At 36.5% G+C, this 18490-nt stretch overlaps 1 protein-coding gene across 1 annotated transcript in view; it reads left to right on the forward strand.

Annotated features, from left to right (window-relative positions):
• Positions 1 to 3101: 3101 nt before the first annotated feature.
• Positions 3102 to 18490, forward strand: part of LOC121322168 (collagen alpha-1(III) chain-like) — a 44863-nt gene continuing 29474 nt past the window's right edge. Inside the window, exon 1 of the mRNA XM_041261741.1 lies at positions 3102 to 3339. Within this exon, the coding sequence (XP_041117675.1) occupies positions 3258 to 3339 (82 nt within the window). The 5' untranslated portion in view covers positions 3102 to 3257. The remainder of the gene's footprint in view (positions 3340 to 18490) is intronic.

The following is an 18490-nucleotide window of genomic DNA, read 5'->3' on the forward strand; positions in this document are numbered from 1 at the left end:
GGCATGTCATATGCAGACAGGCTAAAAGAATTGAATCTGTTCAGTCTTGAACAAAGAAGACTACGTGGCGACCTAATTCAAGCATTCAAAATTCTAAAAGGTATTGACAGTGTCGACGCAAGGGACTTTTTCAGCCTGAAAAAAGAAACAAGGACCAGGGGTCACAAATGGAGTTTAGAAAAAGGGGCATTCAGAACAGAAAATAGGAGACACTTTTTTACACAGAGAATTGTGAGGGTCTGGAATCAACTCCCCAGTAATGTTATTGAAGCTGACACCCTGGGATCCTTCAAGAAGCTGCTTGATGAGATTTTGGGATCAATAAGCTACTAACAACCAAACGAGCAAGATGGGCCGAATGGCCTCCTCTTGTTTGTAAACTTTCTTATGTTCTTATGTTCTTATACCAAACATATTATATTTAACCTCCCCCACTCCTTCTACAACTCCCCTCTCTTCCTCCAGCTACACTGGCTCCCTGTTTACCAACGTTGCCTCTTTAAATTCCTTACACTAGTATATAAATCTCTCCATGGCCTTACCCCACCTTATCTGGAGGCATTAATTTCCTATTATATTCCTCCTTGTCCCTTACGCTCCCAAACCTATTGTCCCTCACTGTCCCTCCCTCGCCCTGTGCCCAATCCCATTTCCATTCCTTCTCTCTTCTTGCTCCCCTTCATTGGAATAAACTCCCACTCAACATAAAACAATCACCCACTCTACGCAGTTTTCACTCCTCCCTTAAAACCCATCTTTTTTCCCTAGCCCATCCTACCCTTACTGCTGGCCCCCGAATTCCTGTTATGACCTTGCTTGCCCGACCCTGACCTAGCCTCTGGCCCTTGCTTTTGTATAGCTATTAATCTCCTAACCTTACCCCAATAATCTTACCCTCTTTCTTCACCCATTTTTCAGTTTGTACAATTTCTAAAAACTTGTAAAGCGCCTTGGTTAAAGGCGCTATAATAAATGCTAAATAAATAAATACATTTTAAAAAAAGCAAAAAATGAATTGAGTGGACCGCAAGGGTGAACAATGCCTACCCCTGTTTTAGCAAGAACATGTAGAAAACTGTATATTAGTTGTTTGGCATTAGATAAATTGATATAAAGCAATTATATCTGATATAACAATACACATTTTAAACAATTGGTAACTGTATCAGTTTTATTATTCAGCAACCATACAAACCAATATAAGTTTACTACTGCTTTCCAGGTGTGCGTTCATGAAGTCAAATGCAAAACCCAACTGTGAAGTAGACAAACCTTCCAGCTAGTGCCTTCTTCAGTGAACCACATGCTTATACTTAAGCACATTGCAGTCAAAGTCAGTTTGGATACAATTATTAGATTTGAAAATATAATTAAATCTGATCCTCTACTAGCTGAGATAATGTGAAAAAAGGTATTTCTGCTGTGGTAGTTGTGTAGCAGTTTCAAACCATAAGATTTTAAATATATGATTTAAAAAAGGAAATAAATACAATTCAGAATCAACTAAGATAATCGTAGCATTCCATGATATTTTTTTTTTGTGATATTTCAGTACTAAATTTTGTATATGCTTATTCTTCCCTGAGAACTGATGATCAGAAGTTTTGAATCTGACAGTGAATGTCCATTCAGTATCTTTTGTGATAACTTCTTTGGGGAATAAATACATATAAATAAAAATGTGTTTAAAGAGCACAGTAATTCTATGCCATAGGAATACAAAGAAGCAATTAGTTTGATCTAGCTTTATTAAAATATTCTTTAAATCTGCATTTCTTTTACTTCTTTATAATGCCACTGGCTGTAAGAATGTGTCCCAGGATCTCACCTTTCAGTTCTTCCAGACCAATGAAATAGACAAATGAGGCATTAATCTTGCCTTTAGAACTGCAGCAAGCCTCCACAGGATAGTATGTCCAGTTCTTATATAATCTATCTCAGTGAACTCCCTTTGTCTAAACTGAAACTGACAAACTGGATTCCAATATTCTCCAGCTGTTATTTGAGGTTTATATGTTCTTCCAGCTGCTAGAAAGATTGGTTTAACTTGAGTTCCGTCACTCTATCTAGGAATATTTATTTATGGACATCTTTCTCTAGGTAGCATTTTGACCACCTCTGTTTCTGATTTCAGAATTATAATAATTTTTTTTGACCATGCTATCTTTTATTAAGCAGGTCATTTGAAGATGAATATGTGTGTTTATGTTCCTCACATAAACTGCCATTCAAAACAAAAACTTTACAGTTACAGAATCGCCTCTTTTCTGAAATTGTTATTCTTGCAGCTATGCCATGGTCACTGGTACTTGAACAACAACAGATTACAGTGAATCCAGCAGGTTATGGATTTGTTCACTGAAAAAGCTACAGGAACATTTGCGGCTCCAGGAGTATCTGAACAAACTGAACACATCTACAACACTTCTGTGCAGGAACTGATTGTCCATTTCGGTAAATTAGTTATAACAATTGCTCAATTTGCTCCAGTAGAATATTTAGCTTAAATGTTTCATTAACCTAATCTTATGAATTGTTAATTTAACTGTCTGTTTCCCTTTATTTAAAGGTGTAGTTAATAAAATGGAGGGCCCAGGATGCTATCCCCTCTGTGCCATTTGTAATCTTATAGTACGAATGAAACAACAACCTAAAGCTTAAAGGTATGACTCCGACCGCTTGATAACATTCGCTTTGCAATGGATAATTTACATGGCTGCACTTCAAAATTATTAGGTGTGCATTTCACCCTTTTTGGAAGAATCATGGCATCATATTACATCTGTGAAAGAGTAATTACAAATGAAAAAAAAAAATCACTATTCCTCAAAAGAAAAAGTGCCTTAGATGAACCATTTGATGATTCTTCAACTCTTTTATTTGGTGTGGCACGCAGCTCTGATCATTAAGACAGAACTAATCTTTTACAGAACACAGTTGTCTTCATTTACACAGCAATATGGGTCCCAGATGCAGCATGTAAACATTTCAGTAATGTTTCCCTTGCCCTTTAAACTTAACTTATATTAATCATTGTGCCTGCTTGTGAGTGCAACTCTCAGATTTCAATAAGGGGGCTGGATAATGGGACATGCCAAACTTCTCTTTCGTTCCCTATTTAAGGCTGTAGGAAGGGAATAGGGGGCTGGTGTGTTTTGTGTTCTGCTTGTTATTGATAGAAGAGGGACCTTTTGATGGTGTTACAATAAACCAAACCTTTACCTGAGCACATAGAGTCTTGTGTCTCGCCTGTAGACATGATGAGCTGTGTGCAACTTGTGATCTTGTCCATCCTTGCAACTCTGCAAACGCCACAGGTATTAGCACAACAACAGGATGGTAAGTAAATCCTTATTCTACTAATTCAAATATGAACAGTCAAAATAGTTCATAAGAAACATTATTTCTTCAGCTTTGAAAAGGAATACCTTTGACTTCAAGTCAGCACATTTTTATAAAAGAATCTTTAATTTAAGGACTTGAAATAAACATTGTTTTTACCTTGTTACAATTTTTTCACCTTGCAGTATGGTTTGTGTATTGGAACACCAACATTTAACTTGGTTTCTCTACACTGTACATAAAGCGACAATCAGATGATGCTTCTCTCAAACGCCATTACATGACATACATATGATTTCAAGTTAGTAGCATCTCTATTAAGGGATTGTCTTGTAACTCTAAAATTGATTTTGCAGTACTGATGAAAATATTTCATGAAAATAATATATTAAACTTGTTATTTTCTGTTTAGATGTTCTCTCTTTTTGTTGTATAGATAACTGTTCAAGTAACAGTATTTCTTAACTAAATCAATACTCAGTAGTGAATCACATCAGTCTTTATTATGGGTGTTTTTTTTTGTGAGCTGCAGGGATGTATCGTTTTTATGATGCAGTTTATACAGCTTTACATTTATTTATGTATTTATTTATTTATTTTAATGACCATTATTATTCTTGCATAGACCCTTACTGGCTCCATAGCACCCTCTGCTGTTGAAGCAGCCCTAAAGGAGCAGGCACAGGATTTTCTACATTTTATGACACAATAATTTGAAAAAGGATGCCAGTTTTAAGCTTAACTTATGAAAATAAAATAGAATAATCTGTTTTAATTACTAGCTAGTATAAATCAGTTTTTTTTTTTTAAGACTGACAGCAAACTAACGACTACTAACAAGTGAGAAAGTGACCCCTATTGCACCTCATTTCTAAGCTGTGTTGAGAAAATCAAGTAGACAAGTGTGGAATGAAAGTCAGAACATTGGATTTTAACATACAGTGCCTTGCCCCTCAGTTTTCTATTATGACAGGGATAAGGGGAAATAAATTACCAAGCACATAGCTTCAAAGGGCATTCAATTCAGTGAAAATGATAAAATACCATTGTTGAAATAATAATTAAAAAAAAAAAAAGTAAAATTACATTTTTCTACTTTATTTATCTCTTAGCAGACAAAAACAAAAGCTTGTGACAAAAACACAGAAAGGGCTGGTTGTTAAAGTTTAGCCATGATCCCTTTGCATCTGTCACTTAGTCAACTACCTGGTTGCATGTGTGGTCTCAAGAAATCTTGAAATGTTTAAAAGTGCTTTCTTGTCAAATGAGTTTCTTAAGCCCGTTAGAGTAACACAATGACTAACTAATGGCCTTTTTGGGCTGTTCTCTTCTCTAAAGCTCCCATCTTATCTTGTCTTGTTCTTATTTTACTGCACATGCTTTGTGTCATGATGTGTCATTGCCATCACTAACATGATAAATTGAAAGTCTGTGTCTACCATCAAATTTAGAATTCATATCATGTTTAGTGTACAAATGTGAAGTTTTATTTCTGTTCTCCCAAACCACTCCTCCTAGCCATCTCACTGAGAAGAGCAACCCCCACATTTTGACTGATGAATTGTGTGGATCTTGCACTTCTCAAGAGATTACATCTGGTCTGGCAGACAGAGCTATGCTTTAACTCAAGAAGGGTGAATTGTGGCTGTACCTTTAATTCCTAATGGTAAATCAGAACAAAGCCTGTTAGGCATTTTCTAGTACTAGGTTGTACAGCCTTTTTTTACAGCATTGCTCCTTGGTGACCCACTGTTTGGTTTCCTCTTTGGGGTACAGATTACTTTATAGTCCAGGCCAGATCTAGATTCAGTACAGAGGCCAGTTCAAGCTTTCCTCACAGAGTACAGAGTTACACCCACACTAAGAACATGCACAATCACACTTCAGAGCAAGACTGTCAAACCTTAGCAAGCAAAGTACGTTCTTTGCAAAGAATTAATTTGATGGTGAGGCCTACTGGAGCTGCTAAAATAAATGTTACTGTTTAATTGTGACGGACAAAAGCAAGGCTGCTTATAAGACATTTCTGCTGTCAGAGAGACACCGAAGAAAATATTGAAAATGCTTTTTTTTTTTTTTTTTTTTTTAAACTAATTTGTTAAAATGTGCTCCAAAATTGTATTAGTTGCTGCGGTTTGATATGGTATATTTTTTCATAGTTAGGTCTTTCTTGGATTTATTTATCAATAATGCCAGTTGTTCTGATTATATCCAGATTGTTTGTCCTGGCTGGATGCCAAAGTGGTCTGCTAAAAACAAATCAAGATCTCATTGTCATTAAATTTGCCAAGTTAAAGATGTGAAATGTATAGATTTGACTTGACAGAGCAACGTATCCAGTACCATTTTAAAAAAAATGACCGGTACACGCTGAAATAAACTGAAATGTTGATTGTTAAAACTTTCTAAGATTATATATTGCATCCACTGTTGGACTTGTAAAATTTGATCATGACTGTTTACCAGTGTGGTAGACCTTTGAACTATGTTATAATGTGTTTCATAGAAATAAAACACACCAGAAGCATTAGCTCTGTTTTAGGCACATTATTGCCTTATTAATGGAACTGAGCCACTGCATAAACTGATGCAGCTGAGCCACTCAGAACTTGCTTGAACAACCAAACAACCGAACAGCCAGCCAATGTGTGATGTTTATAAACATTGCTGTGAATTGCCACAGCCCCTGTCCTGTACACAATTTCATCGAGGTCTCATCCAGCTAGCCTGCCAGTGCTCACTCTTGAGATCCAATGAGCTGAACCAGGCGGAGCTGAACAGGAAGTCCAAGGTGTCATCAATCCAGGGGAGATGAGAGTCCATTTGGCTGGTGAGGTTCAGCTGGCGGTAGAAACAGAACTGCATCTTTCTGTCCTTCTTGGGGACCAGGACCATAGGGCTGACCCACGGGCTAGTAGAGGGCTCAGTCACCAAACTCCTCCACATCTCTTCCACCAGCCGGTTCGACTCCTCCCTTTGAGTCCAGGGATCCCAGAGTCAATGTGGTGCCGCACCAGTGTGGTCCAGCCCACCAGTCCTTCTTCTTTGGCAAAGGCCTCGCTGCACTCCACAAGCAACTGCTGGACTCACTGCTTTTTGTGCTCCTCGAGGCCTTTGTAGCTGCGCTTTTAGAGGCTTGTGTAATCCCAGGTGATGCGTCGGGTGTCAGGGCAGAGGTGATCCCAGTACAACACATGTTGCACTGGCCTCATTCTGTCCGCAGTCTCTTTCCATCTTCTTGGTGTCCGGGTCCTTCCTCAGTGTCCTGTAAATGTGCTGGTATCTGTCTTTATTGCATCAGCCTCTGCCTTCCTCATGGCTCTGCCAAGCCCCATACTCCCCCTGAAAGCTTTACTGAGGTTGCTTGAAGCATCTGAGTCGCCGAGAACTTCCTTGACCACAGGCTGTGCGGGAGCATTTCCCCATGCCGAACAATCAGCCAATTTGGTTTGGTGACTAACTTCAAAATTATGGCACCTTGTATCATAAAGACACTTTTTCCTTTTGTTGAAAGGCTAGCATCAAGATTCAGATTTTAACTTTACGTTCCTCTACATGTCTTAATATTCATTTGTCGTCTAGCCTTAGTCATTCTGGTATAGTTTGTATATTTTTGTATTTGTAATTATATACGAGAAAATACTCAATGTGTCTTACTCATGTGTTGTAAGCTAGAGATGAAATACACAGGAAGTTACTTAACATTAACATTTATTCAAGAATTTCCATCAGGCCTCATTGTCAAATTATTTATTTTAACATGATATACAGATTTAGTATTTTAAATATAGGATTTTTTGGGGTTTATTTGTCAATACAATCATTGTAACTGTATAAAGTGCTAACTACCAGTAATAAAATAATGTGTACATTTAATGTTCTCATTCAACAATTTCTCATAAATGTACAATATTTTGGAACACTGACCGAGATAAGATTAATTTAACCTCATAAAACTTTTTTTTTCTTTCTTGTAATGCCATAAAAGACCTTTGCAAAAAGGAATCATGTCTTTACTGGTCAGCTATTAAAATAATTAACCAAAGAAGACAAAACTGATTTAACAAGAACCACATAACTAACAACATAAAAAAAAATTTGTGGGAATTCTAGACAATGTTATTTTTCACCCATTTTTTTCATAAATTGATGAGTAATTCTGTGGAAAATTGAACCGCTTTCTCCATTACAGAATGACGCATGAATAAACATGCAGTTACTTTACTTGATAAATTAATAATCCATGTGTCTCTCTGGGCATGGAGTGCTGGAAACTCTGCATGTTTCTTTTCAGGGTTGCTATGGAAAACTTTAGATAAGCACTCAGCAAACAGTCATTTATTATCCACACATTAAGGGAAACCTTTCAGACACTTGGACTTTCTGAAAACACTGTGAGGAGAGCTGTATGTGGGGGCAACTTAATGCTAAGGCGTGAACTATAAACATTCAAATGGTTTCCATACAGTAGAGGGGGTGATAATAGAGGAATTTTTTAACACTTAAAATGTTTATTTTTTTAATTTATTTTTTATTAATAAGAACCTGCTTTTCACATGCTTGTCTTCATGTTGCCTAGCTCCTGGGGAAACGGTTTTATTCATAAATGAAAGAATGATAGCTCGGAGAGGTAACCAAATTAAACTCATAAAATAGTTATTTCTTCTCAACTACAACACTGGTAGTAAATTAATAGTCAAAAGAGCATTGTTGATATTTGACTCTACAATGTATTAAATAAACTCTGAAATAGAAATCGATGAAGATAGCCATCTTTGCACTGTATTTTCAATTATAATATCAAGTATCACTGTGACTCATACCATAGCTGCAACATCTGTTCTTTTTTTTGTTTATACAGGTGCCAACCATTTAAATATCCATATAATTTTTTTTATTGTACCAGTTAGCTCTCCTTAAAAAAAAAAAAAAAAAGAAAAAAATGACTTTTGTGTTCCCTGAGACACAGATGTAATCTATCCATTCTCAATGTTTGAAAGATCTAGACTCCCTGAATGTTTTGGCTGGGAATGTAGGACACCCCACAGCTGGTCTGATCAGACCACCCCCTCACAGTTACTGACTCAACTCAGCACGGCTAAATTCTCACGGATAGTTCATACAGAATGCATAAACATCAACCACTTGTAAATATTTAAATTAAGATCAAATATGTCCACTTGTTTAGAAGAGGGTTTTCAAAATTTCTATGAATAATATAATAATTTCTAAAAATATAATATCATTCTCACAAAGTATTCTTTTGATTGTACTGTTCACCTAAATTACATTTGCCACAAAAAAAAAAAAAAAAAAAAAAAAAAAAAATCTAAGTGGATTTTATACTATAACAGTTTGTTTTTCGGACAAGCATCACAGTCACGTTTGTGACGTATCCTTGGCACTGCCATTTTTGGTTGCGGTCTCACTGCATCTTGTAAAGCGCTTTATGATGGTGTTCCACTATGAAAGGCACTATATAAAGTAAAGATTGATTGATTAATTGATTGATTTTTACCTTGCCAGGTCCATGTCATATTACACATGCTTTTAAATAAATTTAACACCGTTATGCACTTTCTGCAGGCCTAATTGGCAGAAACTCTAACATGCACAGCAATCACCACCTACCAATCAACAAAAAGTAAATTATTGGTTAGTGCTATGTCTCTTCCTGTCCTGTAAGGTTTTATGAGATGTAGTGGTTGGATTAAATGACGTATACTGGACGTTTTGAACGATGTCGAGGTTAGCAATGCCGTTGCGATTGTGATTGTTAGTATTGAGAAGATGCCAAACAACAGCAATTTGCTTTTTGTGCAGACTTAGGAATTGATCTTAGCAACAAAAATATAGATAAATCAAAAGTTAAATTAGACGTGTGATTATTAACTAATGTTGTGGGGGAGGGGCATGGTGCGATCTAATTAGACCCAGACTCGATACTACGTCCTGAGGTGGTCTCGAGTCTGGTTCTCGAGTACAATATTAAATGCTGTATAGTGTGCACGCAAATTGTATTTAGCACTTTTAAGCCAGTTTAAAGGCAACTAATACGGTTTAAAGGCATAGTGTAGACATGGCCGTAGTGCATTGAAAGTGTGGTAGCTGTCTCTGTGCCATTCCCTCCTCTTGGCAGATGTGTTTTTAGGGGCAGGCTGTTTTTCTGTAGCATATATATATATATATATATATATATATATATATATATATATATATATATATAATCATTTAAAATAACAATCTAGCTGTGAGGGAATTTTTCCTTTGAAAGGTTTCAATATTTCAGTGAGAGTGCAAAACTTTTTTTTTTTTTAATAAATTTAGTTGTCTCCAGTTTTTTACCCTGGTTTTCTCCCCAATTTAGTGTGCGCAATTATTGTCTGTATCCTTGGCTCACAAGCTCAATAATTAAACAAAAAAATTAAGTGAAAAAGTTACCGTACTAAGCTGAAAAAAAGTGTTCTTTATGAATTCCTTAAACCAACGTTATCCTTCGCTAGTCAAATCGTAGAGAGCCTAAATAAAGTTCTGAGTGAAAACAAAAAGATTTATTTTGCCTGTTGCATCTTCTTTAGCAGCTACAACTATCCCAGATGCAATGAATTTGGTTATACTGTTTACCGATGTTGAGCTGATAATATTGTAATGAAGAAGCAGGGAAAAACACTAGTCAGTGTGAGTTTTGTACTAAAGCAATGTCAGCTGTTTCAGTGAAAACTATGTTTATTTCTCAATCTGACCATTTTAAGGTGAAAGCAGAACACGTAGAAATAATTGAGACTGTAATTTGGAAGTGAACTGCTGCATCAATTCCATACATGCTTACTTATTCCATACTTGATGCTTCCAAAGTCCATTTTTCTTCTTGTTGACCTTGTCTCGCTGTGAGCAGCGCTGAAAAAAAAGATCCTTCATTGCATTGTACTTTGTCAGACTACAAGCAGACCGCTAATAGTCTAGCACATGCTTAAACTATGCAACACTGTGCCAGAATGCACAATCTATCCCTTTTTTTCAAAAATGTTCCACTGGGAGGGGGGGGGGGGGGGGGGGGGGGTGGGGGGGGGGGGGGGGGGGGGGTGGGGGTGGGGGGGGGGGGGGGGGGGGGGGGGGGGGGGGGGGGGGGGGGGGGGGGGGCGGGGGGGGGGGGGGGGGGGGGGGGGGGGGGGTGGGGGGGGGGGGGGGGGGGGCATGACACCCCCCCACTCTCCTTCCTTTGCGACATGAATCTCAATGAGATCAGTGCCCCAACTACCTTGTAAGTGCTACATACTCACTGATGCTGGGTTTCCTTTTAGTGAAAGGAAATCATTTTACTATGTCTGGGTACTACAGCTGGTTTAGGCAAACAGTGTACATTCATCACATATATATCGCTGCCTAACTTTTGTGTTTTACTTTTTTCCTTCTTTTTGTTTTTTTATTATAAAAAAGCTATTTTCTTCTTTATTTTGTGATATTGTAAATTTTAAGTTTCTTTATAAATTATGTAAGTCACTTTACTATTTATCCATGTGTATTTTACAAATGAATTTCAGAAAAAAAAAAAAAAAAAAGATTATAATGTTTTTTTCTATTAACTGAAGGTGCCAAATCTGATATTTCAAAACTATGTGAAAAATGCTGTCCTGAGGGGATCTGCCCTAGAACATTCATTTAAAACACAAAATTTCAATCAGTGCTAGAACATTCATTTAAAACACAAAATTTCAATCAGTGCTGCCTAGGCTAGTACCCATGGGACTAAATACTGTACTGTCACAAAGTAAAACAGCATGTCCCCCTTAACCCATTTTAGGTCTGTTAAGTGAAACAGTATTTTGAATGTATGACAAAGCCTTTACTACATTTTAACATGTTGCTTTGGAATGGGTCTGGTTATAGTTTATTTTTTTTTGTGAATAATTTTTTTAACATTTTTTTAACCTTAGCAAAAAAAAAACCCCACAGTAATAAACAAAAAAATAGAATAAATGAGGACAAAAATAAATATACAAATGCATACAGAAATTAACACAATATATCATAAAGCAGTGTGTTTGCCTAATGTGAACGCCCATTGAGAATATGCTCAGCTATGACATCAGCTGCCGTCGACCATGAATTTAGAATAGCCAAACTGGCTAAGCGTAGCCTTGCCGTTGATTCATTCTAATAAAATAATCTCATGAAAAAAATTAACCAAACGTGAATTGGAATGCCAGGCTCTAACCATGCCCTCAAGATCTCCTTCTTAGCTGCAGTCAATCCAACTGGTTACAGTTTATGGCTTATGAAAAGCAGAGTAAAAATAGAGTAAAAGGCTTGTGTCGCTGGACAGTAAGTTGGAGAGGAAACATGGGCTTCTGCGGAGCAGCTGTGCCTTCAGCATGTTTGGGCATGAAACTACAATTCTACCATATATGTTTGACTCTTCTAAATTTACACAATTGAGACAGTTCTATTATGTTCTAAGCAGCCATTTTGGGTATGTATAGTGTAGCGTGCACGGGTGTAGAGGACAGGGCTAGTAGGTGACTGTGGCAAAGTGGTTTGTAGTGCTCTGGTGTATAGGTGATTTGAGGTGCTCCAACAAAGGACAAACACAAAGTTTACCGGTCAGGTTTCTTTTAATGCCCTTTTAAACCGGGTTTCAAATAATAAAGCTGGCTCTACCCAGCAATGGGTATTGCCAGCAAAAACTGGACTCAAAATAATAAAGCTGGTTCTACCCAGCAATGGGTATTACCAGCTACAAAACAAAGGGGTTGCAGTCCCGAAATAATAACCACAGAAAACACGTCTCCAAACTGGGTGCTCTGGTGCAGGTGCGGTGCTCTGAGTGCTGGTGCTCGTACGCGTTCAGGACCGGACATCTCGCTGCAGCTCCAGCTTCGTATCAGCCGTCTGGCAAAACAAACACAACACTTCATTCAAGGTTCCGTCCTTGTCTCCTCCCATTAACCACAACAAAGGAGACGATTACGGCGTCACGTCCCCCTAAAGTACCCTAAGCCCCGTCCCCTCCGATAGCTAGTTCAATTACGTCTCCTCCAATTCATGACTGAAACTTCGCTCACCGTACTAGGGCAAGGACTCCAGGTACCGTAACGCCGCCCTCTTCCTGAATGACCGGCTCCCGACTGTCCTTGGGATGAACAGCCCAACCATTCAGTAGGAAGCCCGCAGCTCCTGTTGTACAGTGCCCTCACCGGTCGAGAGGGAGATTGTTGATTCGGATTCATTCGCTCTCCGTCACAGTGACGCAATCAAATTTGAAGATATGCGCCCGATACCAGGTCCTGCAGGTTCTTTCGTACAGTGGTATCAGTGCTGTGCTTCAGAGCGAGAGGTCCTGGGTTCGCATCCCATCTCTGCCTGTGAGAAACCCCTGCCTGCGGGAACCGAAGATCTCCCAAATATATTAGCAGCATTCTGAAAAGTATTTGGAATGTGCACTTTTAACAACTGTGTGGTCTCCCCAAAATTCGGATGTAAAATACGTAACACTTGTTTTTTTCTGGCCGTTTTTTGTATGGCAGGTTCTGCTAAAGTAATGTATTTGACCTTTTGAAGCACAGTGTGCAAAATAAAGAACTACAGTCTTATTTTCATATCTGTAAATGCAGAGAACTGAGAATTACTCTGTAAAGGTGTTTACTCTTTATAACGTTTTCTCTAATGTCATTTCCCTATGCATAGCCACAATATGTTTCTGGAGTAGAAAAAAGTTTCTGAGCCGAAGCTTGGTGCCTGAAAGCTAGACATTTTCTCTAAATTAATTTTCCAGTTCCTTATTAGTAGTTTTCCTCCTCTGTAAAGTGGTAAAAATGATTAACTAAAGCACAGTAATCTGTCAGTTATACCTCAAACATATTTCATTTAAAAGACAGATAATCAGTTTGAAAACACATTATGTCAATTGTTTTAAATTCTAAAGAATCAGAAAAATACAACACATTTAATGAAGTGCCGATTTAAAAAGAGACTGGCGTGTCTGTGCAGCATTCTTTTCTTTGTGGTATGCATTTGTTATCACAAGTGTTTATACGGCCCTTATTACAATTTATGTTCGAGATTATATATTTTTTTGTAGGTTGCATGTTTTACCAGGAATGTTGACAAAGTGCAGATACTGTAGTTCTGATTGCTGCCAGTAAAAAATAAATATACATTTAAAGAAAACCAGCAGTTAGTTCATAAATCAGTGAAGTGCTTGAAGAATTTCTGACCTCATACATGAACATAATTTGGCAGGATAGTTGAGTTTTCCTTTGTATATTATGACCTGAACACAAGGTCTGAATATTTCTAATTCAAATAGGGGAGTAATTAGTAGGTGTGTGGATTACAGAAATGGTGCTGTATCCATAAAAACCAAAGGGTCTTGGATGGATACAGTACCATTTTAATAACATAAATGCCAGTCAAATGATATGCTTTTGAGATCTCACAAGCCTTCTGCAAGGCTCAAATTTAAAACTTTTGCAAGGTAATAATGCCCTCTTCTGGTACAAGAGCCAAAATTGCATGTAACACTTCAAGTGGCTGTTTGATTGTATGAATAAGGGTTGGAATACTTAAATGATTTGTTATGGATTCATTATAGGAAACACTTTAAGAGGGAAACTTTATTTGTATTTGTAATAATTGTGCTGTAACAACAAAACATATTTCAGGTTATTCATTTCAAGAGGTTTTACATGGTAAAAGTACTTTTTAAAAATATCAGTTACAGGACATTAGAATTATTTAGAACCCTTTTGCACTGTATACTACATGACGTTGTCTGTGTCAAACAGATTGAGCCTTATTGTCTGGGTTTTTGAATGTTGTACTCAAAGGCATAGTTTGTGCTTTTGTGTTCTGAAAAATGAAAGTTGGCATCATCAACATTAATCTATTTGTTACATAACGTAAAAAGAAGAATAATAAATGCAAAAAAGGGGTTATGGAGCAATCAACAACGACTTTGAAAGAACTGGGACTAACCTGGATATACCCAAATACAAAGAAAGGGTAATACTTCCAACAAACATATTGGCAAAAAAAAAAAATAATTATGTCACTGGAAATAATCAAAATCTCCTTCTGGTGCAGAATGGCAGAATCATCTGATAAAAGTGATATGATTAAAGGATATGGTAACAGTGACAAACCTAATCTTTTTACAAAATGTTTGTCAAAAGCAATGGAGTATATAAACTCCAGAGATTACCCATTATTAGACTGATGATTTAGTCATAAAAAAACTATATTTCGAACTCCCAGAGGTAGATACATATTGTTTTAACTAATATGAACAGGAATAAGGATTTAATCGATGAGATCTAGCCTTACACTACTGTAAGAATGCAGTTATGTTTATACACTCAAATACAAAATTGAAAGAATCAATGATCACATTGAAGCTTGCAGATTAGTCATTCCATTATGATAAGGAACTCCTGTCTGCTGAAAATCTAATGACGGTGTTTAATCCGTTAGTACACATAAAGCAATGCATAACCCCCCCTGGGTTAGCACACTTCTGTAAGCACTATATATACCACTTAATTATTAAAAGGGATGTTCTGTGTCCCTAAACCATAAGCTTATTGGACTGGCAAGCGAGGGTGCTGTAACCAGGTAATATTTCATTTTGACAGCAGGGAGAGCTGAAAATAACCTACAGTAAATTGCAGGATCAACGTGATATACTGTATAAATGAACACATACTTTGTTAGCTTTTCTTAACACAAATGTGTAACACAGTAAACAGTTTAAACAGAAAATTATATTTTATAATGCAACACTTAATTACTGAAAGAGTTTTCATTCAGGGACATTTTATAGTACCTGATTTCTGAGGATTTATAAAATATAGTATAAGGTATTTTTAGCACTATATAAAAACAAAGGCATGAGTGAGTTACAGGAAAATAACTCCATCTCGGGTTTTTGTGACTTCATGTACTACAAGACCGTTAGGTCGAGCAGTTTATAATCTGTCACAGAAACCCGAGATGGAGTTATTTTCCTTTAAAAGACAATAAACGGATGTTAAAGTTCAAATTGCAAGTGAATTTAATGAATAATAATAATAATAATAATAATAATAATAATAATAATAATAATAATGTATATTAAGATACGAATGTACCAGCTTTTCAGTGGCTCTAGATACAAATATAGCTTTCATCCATGTGTATACACAAACAAAAAAAGACGGCAACTCCTGTTAGAATCAAGTCCATATCCACAGAGTTCTCAATAAAAGCAATTGTCTTTATTTCACATCTTTAAAATTTCACAGTAAACATAGCTAACATGTTTCAACCTGTAAGTCTCCTTCAGAGCAAAAAAAAGGTGACTAGATCACCCTTAAATAATCATTATTCATTTCAGGTGAACAAAGTATTAAGCAGATCACATTTCAATTAGAATACACAGGTAGATTGCAACACTCAATTAACAAATAACATATTATTTTAATGGCAACACCAGCAAACTTACAGTCACAAAGTTATAAAACAATCAAATATGATCCATAATAATATATCCAATTTAACATAACAACATTATACCTAAATTATACAGCCTATATCAAGGCAAGGGACAAAGATTAAACTCCTCGCTATAAGTGAATATTTAAAAGTCAGGAAACACATTTCTACTACATACAAAAACATAGTCCTCAGTTATCAATTTAAAATTAACACATTTATTTTTCTTTCAATAGCAACAACAATCTCTAATCTCGCATATCGGTGAACATAAACCTAAATTTCATATTAAAGGACACAAGCTCAGTTCCTCATTCAGTCCAAATGATTCCAGTGTTTGTAATGCAAGTATCCACTATGCCTCTCTGCAATAGGAGCTATGTTTACTGTGACATTTTAAAGATATGAGATAAAGACTATTGCTTTTATTGAGAACCCAGTGTGGATATGGACTTGATTCTAATGGGAGTTGCCATCTTTCTTTCCCCTTCGTGTTTATCCACTGGAGGAGATTCTTGTATGCAGTTGTCCCAAGACGAAGCATTCTGAGGTTAAAAGGTTTTTTCAAACACTTTTGTAGCACCAGCATTCACATTGTTATAGAATATATATATATATATATATATATATATATATATATATATATATATATATATATATATATATATATGACACACCGGGGTAAGTTTGCCACTTGCAGGACCATTTTCTTTTTGTGTAAAAGAGAACCACAGGACCACAGAAATGAAATACAACAGGACGATGCCTGTATACTTATTTGTACAATACAAATCAAGCAAAACAAAAGCCTAACTAAAGTTTGTCAGTTTTAACCCTTTGCAGTCCGTTTATTCAGTGCTCATCAGGTCCAATTTATTTTCACACACGCTGTTTATTTATTTATTTTTTTCCAGAATAAAACAGGTTTTAAATGCATTGCCTGACAAAACGATATCAGTACTGCATCTTCATCCAAGCCCCACCCCTTGTTCGCTGTATTTTTAACATATCTCTTCATAGACGTGCATACTGATAAATCCTCTCCTGATCACTCATTTTTATCACCAAACTACAAATCTCACTGCATATGTCTGTGATATTCTTTGAGCTCTGGATGCAGAAGCAGCTGTCTGCTTTGTGTGTGTACATCAATATCTCTGTGGTGTAGCTGCTAGCTCTATTGCTCTGCTAGCTCACATTTTCTCTTGCTTTTATACCTGCCTGCTATTTTTTTTTTACTCTGCATGGCAGCTATAGGTTTCCATAAGTAAGCACTTCAGCGTGCCACTAAGGATTTTTTTTTAATAGGTCAAATCTGAGTGAGCAGAAGTATCTAAATGCTGTATATGTAGACCTTCTGATTTTTGGTTGTAACTGATAAAACCAGATAAAACACCCCGATACAAAAAAAAACGAAGTCAGTGTATAGCCAATAAACACCGGAAAACCAGTGGAAATGGCTACTCAATTCATGTTGACCACCTCTTTCCCATTAAAAAAAAAACAAAACCTACTGCAAAATAAAAAAAATAAAAAAAACCTACCCTTTCCCAGTGCAGCTGGGCAATGTTCCTCCTTCCTGATTTGTATCTATCATTCATTTGTTCTGTATACTTTAAACCCACCTGTGGCGGAGTGTCCCAACCCTAGGTATATAAATACATACTGTATATATGTGCGCTGTTTATTATTCTAAATATTATTTGTATTATGGTTTCTGTAAATATATATGACGGCTAAAAGCTGTGTTTTTGATTTATTGTTTGTCAAGGACGAACAAGATGTCGTCGGCCGTGGTATTGCTTTGTATTTATTATTTTTTTAAACATTTTGTGAGAATGCATGACTGTCAGCTACTGATTGTTTAATTATATTATAAAAAATCTGCCCTTTGGCTGCACTCGGTGAAAGGAGTTCAGAGTGGAGAACGAGTGTGCAGAGGAGGTAACAGAGCAAACACAGAGAGATAGTAATTGCTAAACATTCTGATTAATAAACCAGCACGATACTTTTGTTTATTGTTTGTTTGTTTGTTGGGCTAACGTGCCCTTTTGTTTTGTGTTTGTTGAAATCTTCGTTTTATTATTTAATAAAAGCTGAAAGCCGTAGTGATTCAGTTTCACCCGCTAGTACTGCCTGTGTGTGCTCCTTTCTGGTTTGACTTCACCACTGCAGCCATCCTGTTCATACCACCCCAACTACTTAGTGGCAGCACATTCCTAAGTTTCTATTGGAGACTCCACTTGCAAGATTTCAAACAATATTACAGTTAGGAATGTAGGGTTGTTAGAAGGATGTATAGCTGTATTACAGTTAAGATACAGAGGATTTAAAACAGAATTACAAATTGTGACAACATTTAAAAAAAAATGCTTACACACAAGAACCCCAGAAAAATGTATCCATGACCATAAGGATTTCATTGTGGAAGACAGCAAAGTAAAGGTATAACTTAAGTGTGCAAGTACTTTACTGCTGAGTTAATACTATACATATTTTGACAGAAAAAATCACCCAAGCATTTTGGAAAGTAACCGAAAACAAGAATTCCATACAGTATATAAAAAGTGAAAGCCCTGAAAAAATAGTTTTACATAAAACTCACAATTAGCTAAAAATATGCGAAAAAATGAAATTGATAAAAACTGATAAACAGAAGCCCTATGCATATGACACTCAG

This window comes from Polyodon spathula, chromosome 10 (assembly GCF_017654505.1).
Source record: "Polyodon spathula isolate WHYD16114869_AA chromosome 10, ASM1765450v1, whole genome shotgun sequence".
Classification (NCBI taxonomy): Eukaryota; Metazoa; Chordata; class Actinopteri; order Acipenseriformes; family Polyodontidae; genus Polyodon; species Polyodon spathula.